Consider the following 26,062-nt stretch of genomic DNA (forward strand, 5'->3'; position numbering starts at 1 on the left):
AATTTAAGGATAAATTCTGTATTTTCAGCTGCACCAATCCTGGGAGAGCTAACAATCAACCCTTAACATTTCAATTTTAAAACTTGGCTGATTTCCAATAGCACTTTGTCCAAATTAAACTGTAGAAATGTTATGGATTCTGGAGTAAATGTGCTTGATTAATGAAACAAGTTGGAAACTACAATGTTAATTTTTTGTTGTTGTAAATTGATCACTGTAATTTTCACCTTATATGTCATTTATATTTTGTATATACATGAACATTTTAATTTTGACAACTTTTAACAGGTGGACATATTGTTACTTCTCCATGTTCTAGGTCAGAATTTCTTTCCACTTATAACTGTAATTCAATAAAACTTAATCCTGTCTGCTCATCTTGCTCCATGTTTAGTAATTTTGGTCAAGTCAGCAAACATGGGATATGGACATGAGCTAACCCTCACTTACAAAAACATCTCCAGCGAACTATTCTCTTTCATCTCCAGGAAACTATCCAAAGAATAAAGGCTGTCGCAGAAGAACAAAGAGAAGTCAGCTCCCCATTGTTCCTTTCTTTCTACCTGAAGCAGGCTGGAGCAGGAGCAGGAGGATCTGTCTGCTTGGAAGCCAAAATACTCCACGCTGGAAGAGAACAGAGAATACACAGGGGCCTATCCCAGCCTCAAAATATGCACAGCAAATACTTCCAATCTGTCAAAATCAAACACACACATTGAAAAAATAATTGTATAGAGAGTGGGGCGCCTGAAGGGGGAGGGGGTTGTCAGCAGGCACATCAAGAAGTCCTTTGTAAAGCTAACAATGTGTAAATTCAACTGCATGGTTTAGAAAACACCCAGAATAAGCCTAACCACTTAAATGAATCTTACAGATTAAGCTCCCAGCTTGGCACAGCCTGTTGGGACATTAGACTGAAAGGACTAGACTGGTTTCTCCACAGCTGCGCTTTGTATCAGTTTGTTTAAGGCACAGGATTAGGTGTTACCAAATATAGGAATATTGACACCCGTTACATCTAATGAGAAAGATTAACTACGATTAGGTCACAACCAGGACAGTAGCAGGAAGATACAGTATTTTGGAGAACTCATTCCACACCAGTCAGAAGTGTTTTATTAAAAAAAAAAAGGTGAAACACACAAAAAAAACCCTTTTAATCAGAAAGTCTGATTAAATTCAATGTGAACTCAAGTTCTCAAAAACCCATTGGGGAAAGTCAACAAATACATCTGAGAAAAGCAGGCAGCTGCTGACAAGTCTTTGGTGGAAAAGTAAGTTCATACTTAAACAAGCTGCCCTAATCCTAATGATTATCAAGCCCAAGTTTTGTTTTTCAAAAATAGGTTTCAAGATATCCCAAGGAAACCATACAGACACCCCCAAGAGTACAAAGATATAACAGTGAAGTTTAAGGATAGAGGAAAAGCCAAATATGACAACACACACAAATAATCTATAAAATAAAATAAGCCTTTCAATCCTAGAGGAAAATGGGAAAGCCTCGTGAATATAATACACGTGGGACGAGGACTGATGCGGAACTACCCTAAATATTTTCCCAATGACTAAGCCACGGAATGACAGCTCAGGACACCATTCACAATTAGTTTTACATACCATAGGAATGTAAGTTACAGTAATGTTTTTTTCTACTCAATTATCATTTCTTCCTTTTGACTTTTTCCCTAATTTTCTCTAGCAACATTTTTCCTTTGGTTTGACCAGTTGAACTCAAAAGGCTTGGAACCTAAAGTGAGTATCAACTCTTATTGAAATAGCACTTAGGAAATGCAATCCTAGAAAAGGCAGATTTTAACTGAAGTGGCTTCACCCAGTTAAGCACCCGCTCTCAATGGGACGATGTCCTCCACGTTCATCACCACCAGGTGAACGGCTTCCCTTGGCCGGCTCCCACGACCCAGCAGGAGGCACGGCAGAGCCATGTGCACCGGCAGCCCCCCGCCATTTCTGCTTTCAATAAATACAAAAAGCATCATTTTAAACCATTTCAGTAAAATAAATAAAAAATATTGCATTTCTATTGGCCTGTTCCGCCTCTCTGACCGGCTTGGAGTGGTGTTCGTGACAGACGACACAACAGTTAATTGGTTGCTACTCCACGCTCCTTAGGCTTCAATACTTCCCGCTCTTCAAGCCTCAGCACCTTTTTTGCGGCAATAATGGTATTCTTCATCAGCATTGCCACTGTCATGGGACCAACACCCCCAGGGACTGGAGTGATGTAACCGGCTTTCTTTTTGACTCCTACATAGAAACAGGATGGGTAGACTGCCTTAATTATGGCAAAGGAAATGTATGCATCTTAATGTGCCGTGGAAGCAGTCAAAGAAAAAGAATATATATAAGATAAGCACCTTCGTAAGCCTCAAACTCATTAAAAAAAAAAAAAAGTCCTATCTACATTACTCAGGGGTAAAGGCTTTTGAACATACTAAAAAAAGAACATGCATGTAATACGAGTTGTTCAATGAATATTTATACATCTAAATAACCTATAACTTACCATCCATACTTTTCCTCCATATTAAATCAGTTTGAAAAGAAACACCTCAATGGGTTAACTCTATGTGAGGTATAACTATATTTATTATATTATTAATATATTACCAATTAATACCTGCCTACAACATTTTCTTACTTTTATTTACTATTTATTGATTATATTTATTTAACTATACTGTTTGCCCAAAGCACCAAAGCCAAGTAATTTTCTGGAAAGTGAGAAGTAAGATTTTTTCTAACCCAATCTTAAAGGAAAAATACTTAAGATACCTAGGCTTGTGTCTGATTGCTTTATTAGAAATAGAAAACTAGAAAGGGACGCCTGGGTGGCTCAGTCGTTAAGCGTCTGCCTTCGGCTCAGGTCATGATCACAGGGTCCGGGGATCGAGCCCCGCATCAGGCTCCCTGCTCAGCAGGAAGCCTGCTTCTCCCTCTCCCACTCCCCCTGCTTGTGTTCCTGCTCTCGCTGTCTCTCTCTCTGTCAAATAAATAAATAAAATCTTAAAAAAAAAAAAAAAAGAAATAGAAAACTAGAAATAGGTTTACCAGCCCAAAATTGAGATAAACATGATAACTTAAGAACTGAAAGGAGAAATCTACTAGTATATTTCAAAATCCAGGAATGTGGTTCTTTCCTGGACCATTTTTTTTTTTTTTTTTTTTTAGATTTTATTTATTTATTTGAGACAGAATGAGAGAGAGAGCACATGAGAGGGGGGAGGGTCAGAGGGAGAAGCAGACTCCCTGCCGAGCAGGGAGCCCGATGCGGGACTCGATCCCGGGACTCCAGGATCATGACCTGAGCTGAAGGCAGTCGCTTAACCAACTGAGCCACCCAGGCGCCCTTTCCTGGACCATTTTTAACATTCCAGGTCTGTGATCTCTCCTCTCAATGTGAAAATGATAAATCTGTAACACCTTCTAGGAGACTCAATGGTTTCGGAAAGTCAACTCATTAAATTTTTAGACATGTTAAAAGTGATGAAGTCGTTTTAATTATGAAGTAACCCTAAGGAAAGAACAAACACCTCCCTGAAAAGTTTATACCCGGTCCCCATAATTTTATGATATAAACAATTAAAATGGTTCTAGAATGACTATAATTTAAGTTTCTCTTAATTCATGTGGAATGCATTTTGAATTACCAGAGTAACATAAGATGGTTTTATTTTTGCTTTTTTTTTTTTAAAGTAATTTCTACCCCCAACACACAACCCTGAGATCAAGAGTCACATGCTCTATGGACTGAGCCAGCCAGGTGCCCCCAGAGTAACGTAAGTTAAAAGTAAATGATCTGTCCTAAATGTCCATTAAAGGTAGTATTTACTGATTTTATATTTTAAGAAAATTATACCATTTACCTTCAAAGTCCACATCTCCAACTAACTTGGGTTTAGCTGTGATGGGATCTTGAACTCTGTTTATTCCCACATCGATGACTGCAGCTCCCTCCTTGATCATATCTGCTGTGATCAGACTTGGAATGCCTGCAAACGGAGAGAGGAATGAGAGGAATGATCACTAGTCCTGAAAGGAAGATTCTGCTTGTCAGAGTCTTACCTGATTTCAATTTTAAGAGACCTGGAAGAACTAATTAGCTTGTTTGATGAAAACCTGTAAAAACCATTAGCCAAGAAAGCACTGCAACTCCATACAGTAAACAGACACAGTCAGAGGTTTTTGAAGCAACATTCACCCATCAAGTCAAGACTGGAGGCCAGAAACCAAGGCCGCACGCACCGTTCTTGCCTCATCTCTCTGGGCCGCACACAGTATCACGGCTAGGAGAACGGAGAATGGGGTGGCACAGAGGCAGGCAAATTCTAAGATAAGAGGTCTGTCTTCACCCTTCTTTTTTTTTTTTTTTTAATTTTTTTTTTTTTTAAGATTTTTTTTTAATTTATTTATTTGACAGAGAGAGAATGAGAGAGAGAGAGCACATGAGAGGGGGGAGGGTCAGAGGGAGAAGCAGGCTCCCTGCCGAGCAGGGAGCCTGATGCGGGACTCGATCCCGGGACTCCAGGATCATGACCTGAGCCGAAGGCAGTCGCTTAACCAACTGAGCCACCCAGGCGCCCTTCACCCTTCTGAGGGGAGGCCCTTCCCTCCCCTCCTTGGGGTTCCTACCTGCAGCAGAGACCACAATGTCTGCAAGAACTGTGTGCTTCTTCAGTTGCTCTTTGGGGGTGTATCGATGAGATATTGTCACAGTGGCGTCACCTAGGAATTAAAAAATACACGTCTTGGTTTCTAAATCAAAGCTGAGATTGGATTAGGTCTCGACTAGGCAACCCATTTTAGAAATTCACCAACTCTGAAGCAGTAATTGACTTAATTCGTGTACCATATTTTCTGGACAGCTAAGTACCAGTTACTTTTGAGCCATTAATACCTAGTTTCTTTTATTTTTTTAATCTAAATTCAATTATTAACATAGAGCATATTATTAGTTTCAGAAGTAGAGTTCAGTGATTCATCACTTACATATAACACCCAGTGCTCATTCCATCAAGTGCCCTCCTTAATGCCCATCACCCAGTCACCCCATCCCCCCACCCACCTCCCTTCCAGGAACCCTCCGTTTGTTTCCTGTAGTTAAGAGTCTCTTATGGTTTGTTTCCCTCTCTGATTTCATATTTTATTTTTCCCTCCCTTTCCCTAAGATTCTGTTTTGTTTCTTAAATTCCACATGAGTGAACTCTTAAGATAATTGTCTTTCTCTGACTGACTTATTTCATTTAGTATAATACCTTCTAGGTCCGTCCACATGGTTGCAAATGGTAAGATCTCTTTTTTGATGGCTGAGTAATATTCCATTGTATATATATACCACCTCTTCTTTATCCATTCATTTGTCAATGGACATTTGGGCTCTTTCCAGAGTTTGGCTACTGTGGACATTGGGGTGCAGGTGCCTCTTTGGGTCATTATGTTTGTATTCTTTGGGTAAATACCCAGTTTCTTATAACTTTTATCCCCTCATCCTAGCTCCACCCTTTGGAATCATTTAAAATTAAATTTATTCCTTATCCTATTTGGCAGCCTTTCAAGAATCTTACCTTTCCTAAGCAAAATATCACTAGAATTATTCAAGGTTTAAATTTTTTTTTCTATCAAGTGACACAGAATGGGATACTATGAACTGTTTCTTAGTTCAAACTATCAAAGCCATAACTGAAAATGTCTAATTGCCTACAACCATGCTTACATTCAAAACTCAAATATATTTCTGAGGCATATCCATTTCTGTACTAGTTCCCTAATAAATGAATATAAATAGTCTCAGGTGACAGGAGGAGTTCAGCTTCTCCTACAAAGATTACTCCCCAAATATCTGCTAACAAAATTACAACAAATACAAATACAAAGTTTAACAAACACAGGACACCCTGCAGAGGTTCGCACATAAGGGAGCAGGGAACACTCCTCTGAAAGCCGTTTCCTTACCTCCAGGACGTTCGTGCGCCCCATCTGTGTGGAGCAGCATGGCAATGGGCATTCCAACATTTTTTGACCTCCCAGCCACAACCACATTCTTCCCTAGGGTTGGAATGCCTATGAAGAAATATATATATTTACATGAAAAGGAGTACCAGACTATGCTAGAAGGAGCACCAAAGAAGGCAGACAGAGGGCCTAGGACATGAATCTAACTGTGATAAGGAAGGGAGTTACTAAGCTTGTTGCCTCAACAGTCAAGGGGGCCCATCACTTGCTACACATCCTGAAGACTAAAAGAACATGAGAGAAAGCACCCTGGAAGCTACAAAATACTATATGAGTGTGTACTATCAACCCAATGAAACCTTATGTTTCCTTTGCGGAGGCTTCTGGATTAAGTAGCAACAAAGTCAATAGAGGCAACCACAGGGAGAGACAGGCTCTGGGGGCAGGACTGGAGGACGTGGGGCCCAAGTGTCCACTCTGCAACTGTAGGCACTGTTACCACTGGCGAGTACTGGTTTCATGATCCTAACACATACATAGTTGTATGACTATGGGATATACCTACCAGTTCGCTTAATTATTTCCCAGACACCCCATGGGGTAGCCGGTAACATGGAGTACTGGTCCAGACACATTCGCCCTACGTTAATGACATGAAAGCCATCAACATCCTTGTCTGGGGAAACAGCGTTGCAGATCTTTCGCTCGTCGATGTGCTCTGAAAGAGAGATCAGAGCAGCGGCCTGAGGTCACTGTCACCTAGTTGGCACCGCCTGACTCCAGCTCAGCTGGTTTATCGCGCAAACCCGTTCCCCTTCCACGACAGGCCTCTATGATTGACTTCTTGGTCTGCACAGAAGGAACACACACCAAGCAAAGCCAAACGCCAGCATCAAAGGCAGTATCCTCTTGTACAGCTGCTTCCCTCCACTGCCACTTTGTATCAAGATCTCAATTCCGAGTCAAGGAGTAATTGGTATTCTGAGTAGGTTGGTGCATACTTAGTAAAAGATTCACTCTCTCGAGTTTACCTCCCCTTTAAGTCAGATCCACGAGGGGCCAGGTGTATAAAGTAGCTAAGAATCCTCTACTCCTCAGAAATCATTCTAAGTGATAGAGTCCAAAACTCACCTGGAAGAGGCAGCTGAACAAGGAGGCCATCTACATTATCATCATTATTTAGTTTATTGATTAAATTCAACAGTTCTTCCTCTGAAATTGAAGCTGGTTTCACAATTGTCTCACTGTTGATTCCTATAAGAAAATTCCAACGTTAAAAAAAAATATCGAGGCATTTAATGAGCAACGCTATGTTGCCTGCCATGGTATTCTAACATAGAGGTTCTTTATCACACCCAACCCTGGTAGCTAAAAAGCCCCAGTCAGTTCCCAAGGCACCTAAAAAATTAACTTCACAAATATACACTCTAGAGAATGCTGGCTCAACAATTATCTACATTATTCTACACTATCCTCATGAGCTTCAATTTACAGAAAAGGAGGCAGAGGCTCAGCAAAATTGAAACACAAGCCATCTAGTGATGAAGGCAATCCTTCCAGTTCTGGAGTCCATGTTCTTTCCACTGCACTGTGCTTCCTCCCAGTGTCTTAAAAAGCCATAGCTTGCCATTTTCTAGAGTTTCTAAAGATTTTTCAAAGAAAAGGGCAGGAGGCCTCAATCCTGTGATACCAAGGACTCATGGCCCAGTCAATGGCCCAGCCACCCCAGGGGTTTTCACAGCCTTTCAGAAGGAAGGGCACCCAGGTCTCATACCACTGACCCACAGGGGAGCAGGAAGAGGCAGAGCCAAGCCCACCCACCCGAGGTCTACCGTCACACAGAGTCTGTGGTACAGCGAGACCTCAAACACGAACCTCCCATCACCCAGACCCTCAGCTTTTGCATTCCAAACTCTAACCACTGCATAATTTTTTTTTAAGATTTATTTTTATTTATTTTAAAGAGAGAGAGCATGTGAGCAGGGGGAGGGGCAGAGGGAGAGAGAGAGAAAATCCTCAAGCAGACTCCCTGCTGAGTGCGGAGCCTGATGTGGGGCTCAATCCCAGGACCCTGAGACCATGACCTGAGCTGAAATCAAGAGTCGGCCACTTAACTAACTGAGTCACCCAGTTGCTCCCCACTGCATGATTCAATTGGCTGTGGACCCAGTTGGTAGAGAAGCCAAAAGCTATTTCCCAGAAGTCAGTCATTTCCTTCAAACCTAGGACTGTGTTCTAGGTCACATCACTGAGGCCTCCTCAACCAAATGCTCAAACATCTCAGCCAGACGCTCATGTCTGTCAAGGAAAACAAATATAAAATGTGTTCAAGGTCCCTTGTCTAATGTTAAGACTAAAGACAGAATTTAGCTTATATTCCAGAAGACACAGAGAACACCAACCATATTCCTTCCATCCTAGTCTATAAGCCTCCCCAGCAGATAGGCCTAATTTCTTAATGACCACATTTTGGATACAGTTCAATCCCATCAGCCTCCTCTGCTTGAGTCTTCTAAGCAGAAGAAAGAGTCATGAGTGCCAATGGAGTTTGCATCAGATAAGCCACAATTTGACGGCAGCCAGGGTCTGCGAGTGACACATACCCACTTCTGCAGCGGCCCGGGTTTTGTTGAGGACGTAGGAGTGACTTGCAGGATTCTCGCCCACCAGAACCACACTCAGGTGCGGCCGCTTGTTGCCCGAAGCCACCCATTCTTCCACCTCCTGCCACACTTCCCGCTTGATCTGCTGGGCCAGCTTCCTTCCAGAAATGACAACGGCTTCATTTCTGCAGAAGGCAACAACAGTCACAAAACCAAATAGCTTAAATTTTTGTGAAAAGTAAAGATCAGACTCCAAAAAAAAAAAAAAGCTTATTAAACACCCCAAACTTAAAGAGTAGATTAAAACACACGGTGCCTAAGCTGAGGGACAACAGAAATCTGAAGGGCAGTTTCAGAGTGGTAAATCTGTGTCCAGCGACATGTTTGGGGAGATAACGTTGACTGAAATACTATCATTACCCTGAAGCTTGGAGAGGTTAAGTGAGTGACAGCTAGTACTCGGCAAAGCTGGCCCTCATACCCAGCTCAGTCTGAATCCAGAGTCCAGGCTCTTACCGCTACACCATCTGGACCCCTGATCATTGACACATTGATAGACCCCTCCCCCCCCAAAAAAAGCTTTCCACTGTTTTAATTTGCATTGTTTTATTTGACCCGTCACCACTCTGAGGTTAGTGTTTCCTATATGCTTATATACCATTTTGTAGTTTGTGTTTTGCCTAAGTTATTAGCATCCAGCCATGTGTTTCAAACCATTTCCCAGTTAAGTCAATTGGCTTTTAATTTCTTTTTTTTTTTAAGATTTTATTTATTTATTTATTTGATAGAGAGAAAGACAGCGAGAGAGTGAACACAAGCAGGGGGAGTGGGAGAGGGAGAAGCAGGCCTCCTACTGAGCAGGGAGCCCGATACGGGACTCGATCCCAGGACTCTGGGATCATGACCTGAGCCGAAGGCAGACGCTCAACGACTGAGCCACCCAGGCGCCCCTGGCTTTTAATTTCTATGATGCTTTCAAATATATAAATTATGTTATGCAATTAAACGAATAGACAATGTTCTGGACAGATCAAACCTCAAAATTACCACTGCTCCCCACAGCCCCTCCTGGAGAAGACTTTCCCAGTAAGAATAAGGAGGTTCCATGCCATGGGTGGCAGTGTGCTCTACCCCAGGACCCCAGTGGCCCACCCACAGCTGACAGATCAGGAATGACTATCGGACACCAAGGACAATTTCTAGGCCAGCCAGCTGGGTCCAGTTGGTGCACAAGCTCAGAGCAACAGGAGCAGTGGTAAACTAGCCTGGTAAGAGCTTCTCCCTGAAACACATTCACACACTAGAACCACAGAGGACCTGTTGGTGGGAGGAGCTGAAGACAGACATAGAAAAAAAGTAGAGACAGAGAGAATAGAAGTCACAGTCATGGTAGGACAGAGCAAGAGATGCGGAAACTGCTACTGATGGGGCAACGAGAAAACTCAGGGTCTAGAAGAACCTCCAGTTCCCAAAACCATGTTCCGATCTCTGAAAGACCACTTCTTCCCAATAAGAACTGTTTATGCAGCTCTTCCTGGGTTCTAATGTGGAAGATTCCTGGTTTTCTTATTTCCATACGTGGCCTTATAATAAAGTTCCCAATACTTAATGTAGGATGAGCAACTGCTCTTTTAGCATAAAGGTCTAGTGGAAATAAGTCTTCCCCTTTTGTTTCCTTTCTGTCTTCAGTATCACAAAGAATCCTTCAATCTCAAGACCAATGAAACACACAGTTGTCTGAAATATTGAAAAAGTTTCCCCTAATGGCACATATTTAATTCTCAGGGATAACACCAAGGTACTCGATATCCTGTATGGTCAGATATGATTCATTCTTTTTTTTTTTTTTTAGATTTTATTTTTAAGTAATCTCTACGTCCAACATGGGGCTTGAACTTAGAAACCCGAGATTAAGAGTTGGACGCTCCACCAACTGAGCCAGCCAGGTATCATTCATTCTTAAGACCACTGTTAATTAAAATGGAATTTTATTTTATCTTTTTTAAAGATTTTATTTATTTATTTGACAGAGAGAGACAGCGAGAGAGGGAACACAAGCACGGGGAGTAGGAGAGGGAGAAGCAGGCTCCCCGCCGAGCAGGGAGCCTGACGTGGGGCTCAATCCCAGGACTCTGGGATCATGACCTGAGCCGAAGGCAGACACAACGACTGAGCCACACAGGCACCCCTAAAATGGAATTTTAAAGCTTCAACAGTCTTTAAACCTTCCATGCTTCTTTTCCATTAAGATTAAACACCTACTTTAAACCAGATTGAAATGTCTTATATATAAAGCAGTAATTTTATATCTAAACTTTATATTAATTTGTATTTGTATCTTGGGAGCTTTAAAAAGATAAAATTTTATAGCAAACAGCACTTTCACCCAAATTTTATGTAATGATACCAGCATAGCACAAAATATATAATAGCATTTCACATACACCCATGGTATATTAAGGAACTGAAAACATGTTAACATTCACAAATCAATTTTAAAACTAGAGTTGAAGGGGACTTCATTCAAAGGGCTTTGGACACAAACACCTCTGGCAACACTCCTGGGAAATAGCCCCAGTACAGAAATATATTCCCAACCCTGCAATGCTGTAGAATGAAAGATTACTTTAAAAGAGCTTATGACAATGATTTATAATGAATGAAATAACATATATAAAGTGCAAGGCATATATATTCAATAAAAATTAATTTCTTACTCTCTTCCGTTGGTTAGATTTACAAACACACAAGTCGCATATCCTTAATATATAACACATATATTTACTTACTCATAAGGATATGTGTGTAAACATATATACACACATATAAATATTCAGTAAAGTCTTAAATCACATTTCCTTAAAAAGTTCCTTTTGAGGTGGCTAGTGAATTAAGCTCAGGTTGTGATCTCAGGGTTGTGTGCAGGGCCCTGTCAGGCTCCACCCTTGTCTCTCTCCCTCTGCTCCTCCCCCACCCCACCCCACACTCTCTGACTCTCTCAAATAAATAAAATATTTTTTAAGAAATTGAAAGCCATGAACTTAGACAAAATGGTAGCAGCACATTTGGGCTAAGACTAATCTACTACAGTTAAAAACAGAGGGTTCTGGGAGAACCCAGTGTTCCAAGTCCCAAAGGCAGGTTCTGGATGTTACGCCAATTAGCTTTAAAAGAAACTGTCAAAGAGCAACTAGAACCAAAACAAAGCAACAACACAATGAGTATCTTCTGTAATATCAGCTGTTTTAGCTCTCCTCTGCATATACAACTCTGCAAAATGTGAAACAGTCCTGCCAGTGAGTCATTACCTCATTTCCCATCATCTCTTTTGCCAAAGGGCAGATAAAGTAACTGCTACCTCAAAAGAAACAGAAATAGAGGCTCAGCTCAGTCCCACAGGGAATCCAAAATGTATTAACTATATTAGCTAACACTTATGTAGGAATTAAATGCTTTTCACAGATGTGTTTAATAATGGGTTAAAATTACGAATGAGAATAAAATAAAATGAGTGAACAGATGAAAAAAGTCACAAGGACTGTTCAAATAAAATTCAAAATCCAGCTCAGTAGCATCTTCGCTTTCCTAATTCAATAGCGTACAACACTATAATTTTCCATAAAAACAATTATCAGGTGCATTTTACAGTTTATGATCAGGTTATTCTGGAAAGGGTTCGGTTATCTACTAATTAATTACATACAAAGGGGGATGGAACTAACATCTATTAAACACTAGGTATTTTGCTATGAGTTTTACATACATTACTCTCATTTACCTTGGGGTTATTATACTAACTATAATACTATTATACTATTATTATACTATAATAGTATAATAGTATACTGTTATACTACAGAAAGGGAAAGTGAGGACAGTAGAAACAAGATTCAAACACAAACCTCTGCCTCCAAAGTCCATTTTTCCCTATACCCCAGTCTACTATAGTACTCTCTCTCCAACCACGAGTTTATGTTCCTGAAACCCTCCCCCCTCAAAAGGAATTCATGCAGACTCATAAAAGATACTGTTTTACATTTACTAGCCAGCAGTGATCAAAGCAATACAAGGAAACCATAAATACCATAGTATTGCCTTCAGAGATATGGAAGTCTACTTGTTCATTCAGAAACGTTAGTGAAAGGAGGGCATCTGTTACTGGAGAGTGAACAAACTGGTCCAGTTTTCTAGGTGATGAATTAGAGGATCTTTACAAATCTCTTCAATCATGAAAGCCACAGGCACACGTGGCCAGAACTCAGGAAGGGAGCAGCGGGGAAGAGAACAGACAGTAATGAGGGATGGGGCTGAAAGGCAGGTCAGGGTCAGAACAAGAAAAGCCCTGAGTGTCCCGGGTCTTCTTTCAAGAACGCATTAATCCTCATTCTGTGCTACGACAGCATCTTGGCAATGTTTCTAACATTTTTTTTTTTACACTGAGTGGAAAGTACACACGTGTTCTGCCCCTTGACAGGTAAGGGAGTTCGACTAGGAAAGAGGACTTATGATCATCCCTGAATTCACACAGCCTAGCCAAGTGCCAAGATGAAAGAAGGGGCTGCTATAACAGGGCTCAGCTCGCTGGCAACGCAAAGGCTCTAAAGATGGGCGAGGGAGTGCGCAGATTTAGGGAGAGAAAGCACAGGCCCCCAGAAGACTCTTCAACCTAGGTTTAAGAATGGGAGTTTGAAGTCTAGAAAGATCAGGAAAAACCCATTACCTCCCTAAGAAAAGGCAAACAGAGCTCTTCTCTCCTCCTCTCGGGCTTTTTTCCCTTCAATTTACCAGCCTGGCAGTGACTAGCTCCGGGTGGACCGCATCAAAGCCCTGGTGACCCCAGCACATTTATTCTCTTGGCAGGGGAAGGGGCAGCTTGGAGAGCTGCGGGAGCCACATCCACCTCCCGAAGGAGGAGGGAAGAGCTGGTACCCGGCGAGCAAGCCGGCTGTGGGATTTCATCAGACTGCACCAACCTCCTCTGCCGCTAGGATCCCGACGCGCACTGAAGGCTGCTCATTCAGTCCTTCCCGGCGCTCGCCGAAGCGTATGCTCTGCTTGGCCAAGCGGCTCGGCAACACCGCCAAGGGCGGCCGGCAGGTTCTGGCCGGTAACCTCCGTACGGTCCCGCGTAAATCCGGGCGCCCCAGAGCCCGCCTGCACCTTCGCTCTGCACCGTGGGCCCCGTCCCGCGTACGGACTGGCCCCGAGAGAGGGCGACGCCCCGGGGCTGCAGAGACCGGCTCCCTCTGAAAGGCGGGCTCCGGGCATCAGCCCGCCCCACGGAGCGAGCGCTCAGGTCGCAGACTGCGGCCGCGCTCGGCAGCCACGTCGCCCCGTCACCGTCCGGGACAGAGATGCTCGGTAGAACGTCCCTCGGCGCCCCTTTGGAGCCCGGGTGGCCCCCCACCCTCGGTTCCCCTCGGCTTTCGGCGCTGACCCAGCTCCCGGACCCTCTTACCGAACTACCGAGACGTGGAAGGGGCGATGACGGAGGCGGCAGCTCTGCGCGGGCCGGAGCAGCCGGGTGGCCAACGTGGACACGACGGAAACAGCAGCCATCACCCGCGCCAAGGTCCGCGCCAGGGGAGAAGCGCGCGCGCGGGCCGTGCAGTTATACCGCGGCCGCGTGGCAGGCCCCGCCTCCCGCCCGCACCCATTGGCCACTTCCCAGCAAAGCCCTGCTTGTGATTGGAGCAAGAAGAGCCAGCAGGGGAGCCCTAGAAGGCTCTGAAGCCCCGGTAGCCGGCAGAGATTGGCCGAGGAAGGCAAGCCCCTGCCCGACGCAGCGGGTGTCACGGAGGCCTGGCCAGCACGAGTGAGAGTTTGTTCATTCATTGCTTGAAGAAATACCTGAGCGCCTACTGTGTGCCAGGCAGCATAAAAAGTGGATAAAAAGATAGGCAAATAGAAGAATGATGGAGTTAGAAAGAAACTGACGAAATCATAGGAAAAACGATCATCAATGGATGTCAAAACAACTGGATGAAACTGGATGAGGAACAGGTATGTACTTACTGGGTTGCCAGATCTTGCAAGTAAAAATACAAGACACTCAATTAAATTTGAATTTTAGATAAATAATTTAGGAGGAGGGGTCATACTTGTAGTAGGATAGTATTCGATGGTCATCTGAGATTAAAATTAAACCGGGCTTCCTGTATTTTATCTGGCTACCCTTTTTGCATAGTGTAAAAGTATCTCTCCCACAAAATACTTATTAATAGTAAGGGGGGGGGGGCGCCTGGGTGGCTCAGGCGTTAAGCGTCTGCCTTCGGCTTAGGTCATGATCCCAGGGTCCTGGGATCGAGCCCCGCATCGGGCTCCCTGCTCCGCAGGAAGCCTGCCTCTCCCTCTCCCATTCCCCCTGCTTGTATTCCCTCTCTCGCTGTGTCTCTCTCTGTCAAATAAATAAATAAAATCTTTTAAAAAAAAATAGTAAAGGGGGAAAATAGTAAATTTACAAAGGGAAACCTGAAAGTCATGACCTTAAACGAGTGATCAAAGTTAACACCATCGGTAATGGAACAGACACGCATTATGATGCGTTAAGGAGGACACATCACTTCCTAACTCTTCACAAGTCTGAAAATTGAATGAAGTGATTTTTTCCTAAACCATTAAGTCCCCTAAAAACTATTACAGATTTTTCATTTACACACTGAGAGGAGAGAACAAAGACCTGGAATATTAAAACAGTCTAGGAAAAACCCATATTCCTGAAATTTTGGAATATGCTAGTGGATCTTAATCTAATCACAAGGAAGTATCAGACAAGCCCAAACTGAGAGACATTCTACAAGAAAAGCAACCTGTACTCTTTGAAAAATGTCAAAGTCATGAAAAAGCATGAGGAACTGTTCTAGATTAGAGAAGTCTAGACATAACAAATGTAATGTGTGATTTGGAACCAAAAAAATTATTTTTCTTTCTCTTTATTTCATTTTTCTTTTCTTTTCTTTTTTTTAAAGATTTTATTTATTTGAGAGAGAGAGGAAGTGAGAGCAAGTGAGCCTGAGCGGAGCGAGGGGCAGAGGGAGAAGAAGACTCCATGCTGAGCAGGGAGCCCAACACGGGACTCGATCCCGGCACACTGGGATCATGACCTGAGCCAAAGGCAGCCGCTTAACCGACTGAGCCACCCAGGTGCCCTCTTTATTTCATTTTTCTTTTTCCTTTCTCTTTGCTGTAAAGGATATTACAGGACAATTGGCAAAATATTAATAAAGTCTGTAGATCAGCTAATAGCATGGTATTAGTGTTAATTTCCTGCTTTACTTAACCATATTGTGGTTACATAAAAGAATGTACTTGGCTTTAGAAATAAAGAGACATCATGTCTTCAAATGGTTCAGAAAAAAATATATATATAATATAACATAGCATAATATAATACAGTTGACCTTTGAATAACTGGGGGGTTATGAGTGCACACCCCCACCTAGTCAAAAATCCTCATATCACTTTTGACTCCCCAGAAGCTTAACTACTAATATCCTACTATTGACCAAAAACTTTACTGATAACATAAACAGTCAATTAACATGTATTTTATGTTATATGTATTATATCCATATATTTTTTTACAATACAGTAAGCTAGAGAGAGGCCTCTGGGTGGCTCAGTTGGCTAAGTGTCTGCCTTCGGCTCAGGTCATGATCCCAGGGTCCTGGGATTGAGCCCCACATCAGGCTCCTTGTTCATCGGGGAGCCTGCTTCTCTCTCTGCCTCTGCCTGTCACTCCCTCTGCTTGTGCTCTCTCTCTGACAAATAAATGAATAAAATCTTTTTTTTTTTTAAAGATTTTTTTTTTATTTATTCATTTGAGAGAGAATGAGATAGAGAGAGAGCATGAGACGGGGGAGGGTCAGAGGGAGAAGCAGACTCCCTGCCAAGCAGGGAGCCCGATGCGGGACTCGATCCAGGGACTCCAGGATCATGACCTGAGCCGAAGGCAGTCGCTTAACCAACTGAGCCACCCAGGCACCCATGAATAAAATCTTAAAAAAAAAAAAAAAAGTTAAGCTAGAGAAGAGAAAGTGTTATCAAGAAAATCAAGGAAGAGAAAAATACATTTCTAGTACTGTACTGTATTTATCGAAAAAATTCTACATGGTGGACCCAAGCAGTTCAAACCCATGTGGTTCAAGGGTCACCTGTATAAAGATTGATTTGTTAAGGGTGTCATAACAGAATATTGTAGACGGGGTAGCTTAAACAACAGAAATTTATTTTGTCCCAGTTCTAGAAGCTGGAAGTCCATGATCAAGGTGTTGGCAGGGCGTTTTCTCTCTTGAGGCCTCTCTCCTTGCCTTGCGTATGGCTGCCCTCTCGCGGTCCACTCATGGGTTTCCCCTAAGGCAGTACACTTCTGCTGTCTCTCTGGATACCTTCATCACCTCTTCTCATAAAGACACCAGTCAGATTGGATTTGGAGTTACCCTAACCGCCTCATTTTAACTTCATTATGTTTCTAAAGGCTCTATTTCCAAATGCAGTCACATTCTAAGGTACTGGGGATGAGGGATTCAACAAATGAATTTGGGGAAAGGCACACTGCCGTCCATAACAATGTATATACATAAAGAGAAACTGATACACCATATGGCAAATGTAACATATTAACAACTAGGAAGTGGGTGAAGAGCGTTCTCTGAACTTATGGGTCTGAAATTATTTCAAAATAAAAAAAGAAAAAGACCAGTGGGGCACCTGGGTGGCTTAGTAGGTGAAGCAGACGACTCTTGGTTTTGGCTCAGGTCATGATCTCAGGGTCTGACTCCTTGCTCAGTGGGGAGTCTGCTTCAGGATTCTCTCTCTCCCTCTGCCCCTCCCCCCACTTGCTCATGCTTTCTCTCTCAAATAAATAAATAAATCTTAAAAAAAAGAAAGAAAAGAAAAAGACCAGTAAGATTTCTACCCTCATGGCACTTGGGGATAAGGCAGACACACAGTGAACAAGAAAAGAAAGTAAGGGAAAAAATGTGGTACTGAGCACCTTCAAGACAACAGATGTGAACGAATGGTATTGTGCTTAGAAGTAAGGATATAAAAATGTCAAGTAAGATGCAAACTCAGACTAACCAGATTTCTAGCCCAGTGGGATGGAAGACAAATCATGTTAGCAGTTAAGTGGTAAGTGATAGAGGTATGCCCAGAGGGCTCTGGGAGCTTAGCAGAGGGACCCATAATTCATGGCAAATTCCTCTTCTTGCCTTTAGACTGGAATTGCTTCTGTGACCATAGTGAAAGTGTAGGTGGGGAGAAGGAAAATGAGGAGTATGTCCAGCCTTTTTGGCAGGGCCTTCGACAAGGAAAAGGAGCCCTGGAGGTTCATAGGCAGTACATCCTAGCTCCTAAAAAGCTGGGAATGGGGCACCTAGGTGGCTCAGTCAGTTAAGCATCCGACTCTTGGTTTCAGCTCATGAGTAGTGGAATCAAGCCCCCGAATGGGGCTCCACACTCAGCGGGGAGTCTGCTTGAAAGATTCTCTCCCTCTGCCCCTCCCCCTGCTCATGCTTGCGCTCTCTCTCAAAAATAAATAAATAAAAAATAAATAAAAAATTTTTAAAGGATCTTTTGTTTGGAGAATACCGGCCTCAGAATTTCCAAGATTTAGGTTCTTTCTTCGGTTCTCTTTCCTGTTTTTTGAACTGGGTATCCTTCAGTTTAAGGGGTTCCTCTGTATCTGGGGGAGTCAGTGTGGTACCCTGAAATGATGCAACTCAGTTTTCTCCTAATTTCTTTATTTTTTTAAAAGATTTTATTTATTCATTTGAGAGAGAGAGAGTGCGAGCAGAGGGGAGAGGCAGAAGGAAAGGGAGGAGCAGACTCCCTGCTGAGCAGTTAGCCCGACACAGGGCTTAATCCCAGGACCTAGAGACCATGCATGACTTGAGCCAAAGGCAGATGCTTATCCATCTGAGCCACCCAGGCACCCCTGGAATTTCAAGGAGAAGTAAGTAAACCTGACTCTACTGGCAGGAAAGGAAAGGGGACGGAGAGTGAGAGGTTGGGGAAGAAGGGAACTAAATTCATAGACCATTAGCCACATGCCAGGAACTGTGCTAGATAATTCCCCTACATTTGCTCACATAATCCTATCATTCCTATGATGTCATTCTATTATTATCTCTATTGTAGAAGAGACAAATTCACAAATTTAAAGTAATTTGCCCGTGATCACCAGCTAGGAATGGCAGTGCCAGGATTAAACATAGGTGTGTCTTCCTCCAGAACCAATGCCCTAGTTTTCCATGTATTATCCAATTCTCATACCTATTGTAGTATTATCCTTATTTTACCAATGGGGAAAAGCAAGACACAAAGAGGTGAAATAACTCGCCCTTGGTGTACAGCTCTCAAGTGGCAGAATTAATAGAGCAAAGTAAAATGGTGAAAAAAATATGAGAGAAAAGGCATTTAAAACTTTGGAGTCATTGGAGTCTCCATGGCAGAAGGCAACTTGACCCGAATTTTTTTCACCATTTCTCACTCAAGAAACAGTACACTTTCAGAGAAAGCTACTCTTGAGTGAGTAGAGCAGGCCATGCTTGGGTGACAGAGGTTTTCATCAGTACATCTGGTTCCTGCCCGGGTCCCTCCCCCCACACGGATGGTGGTTCCAAGGCTTCTGTCCTGAATCACTGAGGTGGAACCTGAAGATGAGAAAGCCATCAGATTTCCCCACAGTCACTGCTTTCATAGACTTTCCCTTTAGTCCTCATCTTAACCGGAAACTTCGAGATCATTCAACAGGGTTGACCTTCTCTCTTATCCTTCAAGATTCTTCTCTTGCTTTCATAAGATCCCCTCCTACTTTCCCTTCTACTTCTCTGGCTGTTTCCTCTCAAGGTTCTTCTCCTCTATGTGGCCTTTAAATATCAGTTCTATACTGGCACTCTCTACCCTCCCCTCGGCTATTTTATCCTCTGCCAGGGCTGTGAATATCTATATGCTGCTAACTCCCAAGTTGTTTTTTGTTTTTTTAAGATTTTATTTATTTATTTGAGAGAGAGAGGTAGCAAGAGAGAGCACCAGCAGGGGGAGAGGCAGAGGGAGAGGGAGAGGGAGAGGGAGAGGGAGAAGCAGGCCCCCCACTGAGCAAGGAACCAGATGCTGATGTGGATGCAGGGCTCAATCCCAGGACCTGGAGATCATGACCTGAGCAAAAGGCCGATGCTTAACTGGCTGAGCCACCCAGGCATCCTGCTAACTCCCAGGTTTAGCTCCATCCTGGTCTCTTTTCTGAGCTCCACACCTGAGTGTATCTATATTGTCAACATTTCAGAGTTAACGCATTCAGAACAGAACTCCCGATCTACCCCCAAAGCTGCTTTTCCTCCCAGTCTTTCCTCTCTTAGTAACTGGGACAAACCAACTACCAGTTAGTTGTTTGTGCCAGAAACACAGGACCCAGCCTTGACCACATGCAGCTCTGCACTGAGACCTGCACATTCTTTCTCCAGAATAGAGCTCAGTTCCATCTGCCTCTCTCCGATGCTCCAGTCCAGGTCAGCTCCATCTCCCTGCCCAGACAACGGCAATAGCCTCTTAACTGCTTCAGCGTTTTACAGTGTAGCTGGCACCATCCTTCTCCTGAAAACCCCTCGTTGACTGGCCACCTTGCTTCAAATAAGACCCAAGATTCTTGGTGATTGCCTTCGGCTCCCTTCCCTTTGCCCCTTGCCTGCCACATTCGCCGGCTTCTTTTGGAGCCATGATCAAAACACACCCCCACTTCAAAGCCTCGGAGAATACTGCTGACTCTGCGTGGACCCTCTCCCCTCTGTCCTCGGCTGACTCATGTTCTGGAGGCTCGGCTTCAGGGGCATCTCTAAGACTCCCTGGTCTCTCTTATGTCTCTCACGACGCGCTCGGAATGCTCTTAATCATAATGCATTCTGTGCTTTTCCTCCTAAGAGTAGCTATGTGGTTATTTGATTAATACCTGTCTTCTCCAACTGAATGTAAGCTCCAGGAGAGCAAGGACCATGTATTTTACTCACCCGTCTAGGTGACTGGCAGAGGTCTGACCTTAGACTTAAGATATTTTCTTTTCTTTTCTTTTCTTTTTTTTTTTTAAGATTTTATTTATTTATTTGACAGAGACAGAGGTAGGGAGAGCAGGAACACAAGCAGGGGGAGTGGGAGATGGAGAAGCAGGCTTCCCGCCGAGGAGGGAGCCCGATGTGGGGCTCGATCCCAGGACCCTAGGATCATGACCTGAGCCGAAGGCAGACGCCCAACGACTGAGCCACCCAGGCGCCCAGACTTAAGATATTTTCAAAGTGGAAACTTTTCATCCACTTCTTGGCTGAGGGTTTGTGGTGTCTGATACATTGGGATTTCTCTTTCACAATCTGCCATCTGAGCCCTGATATAGCGGGCAAGGACGACTTAGCAACTTTACTGCCTGTCTTTTTTCACTCACTTGTGACAGGGGCTAAAACGCAAGCTGCTGCTGAGAGACAGGCAGGCCCGGGAGGGGCGGGCACCTTGCCGTGAGCCACGTGGTAAGAGGCCCCGCGTGTGAGTGAGGTCGGTGCCGCAAAGCTGGAGTTCCGCGAATGATCAGACAGGACACTTACACAGAATGAAAATGCAAGGTTGCAAATTCTGTCCCAGAGAGCTGAAAAGGGGAACTGAGTGATGAATGGGGGTGGCGGTGGGGGCCTGGGAGAGGTTCGAAAAGGCAGTCCTGGCTACTTCATAATTTACTGATTAGCTTCTGCTTTCAGCATCTGCTGTGAACAGATGGTGGGCAATGATCTCTTTAGACAACTGAGCCAAGGAGACTATAGGCTGTGTGCGTTGGCCCCAGGAAGGGGGCGATTGCCCTGCAGCAATTAGTAATTAGCTCAAGATCTCCCTTCCCCAACTCAGAAATCTTATCTTTGATTCATAAGTGAACTATATTGATATCCTGGTCAAATATTGACCTAGGTTTTTCCCCAAATCCCTCAGACTCCTCACTTCCCCCACCCCCAAATCTAGCTATCCTGAAAGGTTTTTTAATAAATGGGTGGCCTTTCATATCCTCAGGGGAGATGCCCAACTTGAACAATCCCATTAAAAGAGGGAAGAACTTTCATGAATTCCTTTCTCCCCATGCTGTTTGGAAATATTTTCATGGTAATCACATTATTTAAATAATATAAATTATTATAAAACTATAAATCCATACATGTTTTTATGTTTATAGCTTTTTACAGCTATCAAAAAACACAGTTATAGGGGCAATTGGGTGGCTCAGTTGTTAAGCGGCTGCCTTCGGCTCAGGTCAGGGTCCCAGGGTCCTGGGTTCGAGCCCCGCATCGGGCACCCTGCTCGGCGGGAAGCCTGCTTCTCCCTCTCCCACTCCCCCTGCTTGTGTTCCCTCTCTCACTGTGTCTCTCTGTGTCAAAAAATAAATAAATAAAATCTTTTAAAAAAACAGTTACAAATTAAACACCAACAAAACTACTGAAGTTAATAAAATCAAAATACCATCATCACTTAATGTGACAGGTTATACTTGGATGAAATGAAATCACCTGCAACATGAATATGGTAGTGACAGGTCCAGGGCAAGTTCTTTTGCACCGGGCATCTACTGAGCTATGACTCTTCTCCCACAATTTTCCTTTTCCTTGGTTTCTTCATTCAACCATGGCATCATGTAACTGTCACTTGGTGCTAATGCATTGTTTTCATATCATTTGCTTCTGTTGATGTTTCATTAGGTCATAACAACTTGGCACTTTAGTACCAACAAGAGCAAGCACAAATGGACCCACGGTACTGAAATTGTATCATCAGAGGGTCATACAGTTGATCTAGAACTATACCATCCCATATGGCAGCCACTAGCCATATGTGGCTACTGAGCACTTGAAATGTGGATAGTCTGGATTAAGCTGCGTGTATGTAAAATACACTCATATTTTGATGACTTAGAATGAAAAAAAAAGCAACATGGCTCATTCACTATTTTAAAATTGATCCCATGTTAAAATCACATTATTTGGGGTATATTGGGTTAAATAAAATATATTATCACGATTAATTCCACCTGGGTTTTTTGTTTGTGTTTATTTCTGCTTTTTAAAATATATATCCTAGAGGGGCACCTGGGCCACTCAGTTGGTTAAGCGTCTGCCTTCAGCTCAGGTCATGATCCCAGGGCCCCGGGATTGAGCCCCATGTTGGGCTCCCTGCTCAGCGGGGGGTCTGCTTCTCCCTCTCCCTCTGCCCATCCCTCCAGCTCATGCTCTCTCTCTCAAATAAATAAAATCTTTAAAAAATATATATACATATATATCCTAGAAATATATATATATCTCCTAGGAAGTTTTAAATTATACAAGTGGCTCACACTGTAATTCTATGAGACTGTATGGTCTAGAATAATTGTGTGTGTGTGTGACACAGAGAGCATGTGTACAACAAGTTGAAAGTACCATATAAAAAATTCTCATAGAAAATACATGGGGGGCGCCTGGGTGGCTCAGATGGTTAAGCGTCTGCCTTTGGCTCATGTCATGACCCCAGGGTCCTGGGATCGAGTCCCACATCGGGCTCTCTGCTCCTTGGGAGCCTGCTTCTCCCTCTGCCTCTCTCTCTCTCTGTCTCTCATGAATAAATAAATAAAAATCTTAAAAAAAAAAAAGAAAAGAAAATACATGGGTATCCAAAACACATAGATCTAGTTTCCAATTTACCACTGCTCTAGCATTTAGTGGCCGTGTTCTCTCTCAGAAGCTAAGGGTACAGAACCAGCATAGGACTTTCCTCAGCTTTCCCACAGGTTCCTAGTGATATATTTCTGTGGTTTTCCCACATGGCTTCCTTGTAAAAGTGTCTGGGGAGAGTACTTCCATCTCTCCCAGAACAAATGTACTGCCATATATGGTCATTTCACAGTCATTTGATCAAAAATTGTTCTCAACTGGGGAAACCCATGGTAGATAAAAGACCAAAAAAAAAAAAAAAAACGGTGAGCATGTACTTTCTGGGCAAACATATATAACTACTTCCCAAGCTATACAAAACTACTGAAATTCAGGGACTACATCAATTCAGGAATTAGTCTAAAATAATATATAGGGGTGCCTGTGTGGCTCAGTTGGTTGGGAATCCGACTCTTGATTTTGGCTCAGGTCATGGTCTCTGGGTCGTGGGATTGGGCTCCAAGTCGGGTTTTGTGCTTAGTATGGAATCTGCTTGAGACTCTCTCTCCCTCTCCCTGTGCCCCTCCTCCCCCCACAACTCTCTAAAATAAATAAATAAATCTTTAAAAAATAATAAATAAAATAATATATAGCCAGCTATCCAATCACATTCACGTAGCAAGTATTTTCCGAATATCTACACTGACACAAAGCCCCACAGTTCACACGTGTAAAACACAAAAGTAAACGAATCAGGGATTTGCTGTCAGGAAGCTGGCCATCCAATAGAGGTGATAATGACGTGGGTAGGCCTAGTCCGAGGACCCAGAGGGGGTCCCGCAGGACTAGTGAAGAGAGTTCTTGGCTTCATGCAGGATAGAAATCAAACCTGAGCCAGCAGTAGGTGAAAGCAGAGTTTATTGAAGGTATATATACAGAGAGAGTGAGAGAGATACAGATGGAGCATCCAGGAGATTTGGCTGGATGTCTCATCTTCGCTTGGGGCCTGGGGTTTTATTAGTGATTGTGGTCTGGTGTAGTGCACGTAGCCTCTTAGGCATCCAGGAACTGGTCAGAACAAGGACAGGGTCCAGGTGTCCCTAAGTCACTCATTCCCTAAAGCCAGGGGTCTAGGCATCAAGGTATTTGGAGTCAGTGGTCTTAGAGAACCTTTATGATGACCTCACCCGGTCACTCCTTAGATGTTATATATTGTGCTGGAAGACTCCAAAGACATCATTATCTCTTTGTCCCTTACAAGGAGGACATATGCTATTGCATTACAAGGGGTGTGTAGAGTGGGGTAGGGGTGCAGGTCCTAGCAAGAATAGAACCGGAAGAGAAGCAAAGAGAAAAAAAAAAAAAAACAGCTTTTTTCTCATGGGGTCCCTTCAGTTTCTCTGTCTCAATAAGACATGTCAAAATTTCTTTTTAAATAGCAAAAGTTAATCCAGTATATGTTCCAAGAATAGACTCACAACCTTATGAGGTTGTTCCCCATTTTACAGATGAGAAAACCGAGACAAAGGGTTATAAAATACTTAAAAGATCATATGATTATTAAGTAGCACTGGCAGTTTTCAAACACAGTCACATGAGCTTTTTAGTCATTCTTCTATCTTGCTTCACTTTATTATATTTTTAAAGATTTTATTTTTATTTATTTATTTATTAAAGATTTTATTTATTTATTTGACAGAGAGAGATAGCGAGAGCAGGAACACAAGCAGGGGGAGTGGGAGAGGGAGAAACAGGCCTCCCGCTGAGCAGGGAGCCCGATGCGGGGCTTGACCCCAGGACCCTGGGATCATGACCCGAGCCAAAAGCAGACGCTTAACGACTGAGCCACCCATGCACCCCATTAAAGATTTTATTTTTAAGTAATCTCACAGTCTAGTGGGAAAGAAAATATAAGACAGGTCAGATGGAAATACAGTGTGGGTTTCTGTCACTTGCTACTAAGAAAGTGTGCCTAAAGTAAACTATTACAACATTCTGGTCATGGTCTTCCCTTTTCTGTGCCCCCCAATCTCACCTTATAGAAACCAGATCACAGGGAATAAGAAAGAGGTTTTGTGTTTTTTAAGAAAGAGGTTCTTGAAAAATGAAATCACTGTGATCAAATGAGTCTGGTAGGATGGGCCAGATAGAACTAAGTGGCAAGTAAGATAAGGACTGAAAAATACCCATGGAATTTAGAAGCTAAGACACTGGAGAGATTGATGAGACAAATTTTTTCAGGAGGTCAGGTGGGGTGTAGAATCTGGATTGATGAGTGTTGAGGAACAAAGGGATGGTGATGTCATGGAGACAGTGAACTATGTTATTGAACTGGAACCCCTTTTAGGTTGTTGTATCATCCTTTGAGGGGCTGAGATAACTTTAAAGGAAGATAAAAGTAAATTTCTTTCATGTGGCCAATAAGCAGATGAAAAGATCTCGACAGCAGCCAACAGGGACATTCAAATCAAAGTCACAATGAGATTATCACTTCACATCCACTAAGATAGCTACAATAAAAAAGACAATAGTGGGGCAGCTGGGTGGCTCAGTCAGTTGAGCGTGGACTCCTTATTTCGGCTCAGGTCATGATCTTGGGGTCATGGGATTAAACCCCACAACAAGCCCCATCTAGAGTCCCTCATTGGGCTCCACCCTCAGTGGGGAGTCTGTTCAGATTCTCTCTGCCCCTCCCACTGCTTGCATATGCACTTTCTCTCTGTCTAAAATAAATAAATGAATCTTAAAAAAAAAAAGGTAAATGCACCTGAAAACACTTAATTTTTTATTTTATTTTATTTTAAAGATTTTATTTACTTGAGAAAGAATGAGACAGAG

At 43.1% G+C, this 26,062-nt stretch overlaps 1 protein-coding gene across 1 annotated transcript; it reads right to left on the minus strand.

The window, feature by feature from the left end:
• Positions 1-1,121: 1,121 nt before the first annotated feature.
• Positions 1,122-14,193, minus strand: MTHFD2 (methylenetetrahydrofolate dehydrogenase (NADP+ dependent) 2, methenyltetrahydrofolate cyclohydrolase). Its single transcript, XM_045884749.3, has 8 exons — positions 14,035-14,193; positions 8,577-8,761; positions 7,105-7,227; positions 6,539-6,691; positions 5,974-6,081; positions 4,654-4,746; positions 3,888-4,013; positions 1,122-2,268 (listed from the first exon to the last, which is right to left on the minus strand). The coding sequence occupies exons 1-8, from the start codon at positions 14,133-14,135 to the stop codon at positions 2,105-2,107; spliced, it is 1,053 nt and encodes a 350-aa protein (XP_045740705.1). The 5' UTR covers positions 14,136-14,193; the 3' UTR covers positions 1,122-2,104.
• Between the last annotated feature and the right edge of the window lie 11,869 nt (positions 14,194-26,062).

The sequence above is a fragment of the Mirounga angustirostris genome, unplaced genomic scaffold (assembly GCF_029215605.1).
Source record: "Mirounga angustirostris isolate CCGP_5_RB_7025 unplaced genomic scaffold, mMirAng1.0.hap1 SCAF_10, whole genome shotgun sequence".
Taxonomy (NCBI): Eukaryota; Metazoa; Chordata; class Mammalia; order Carnivora; family Phocidae; genus Mirounga; species Mirounga angustirostris.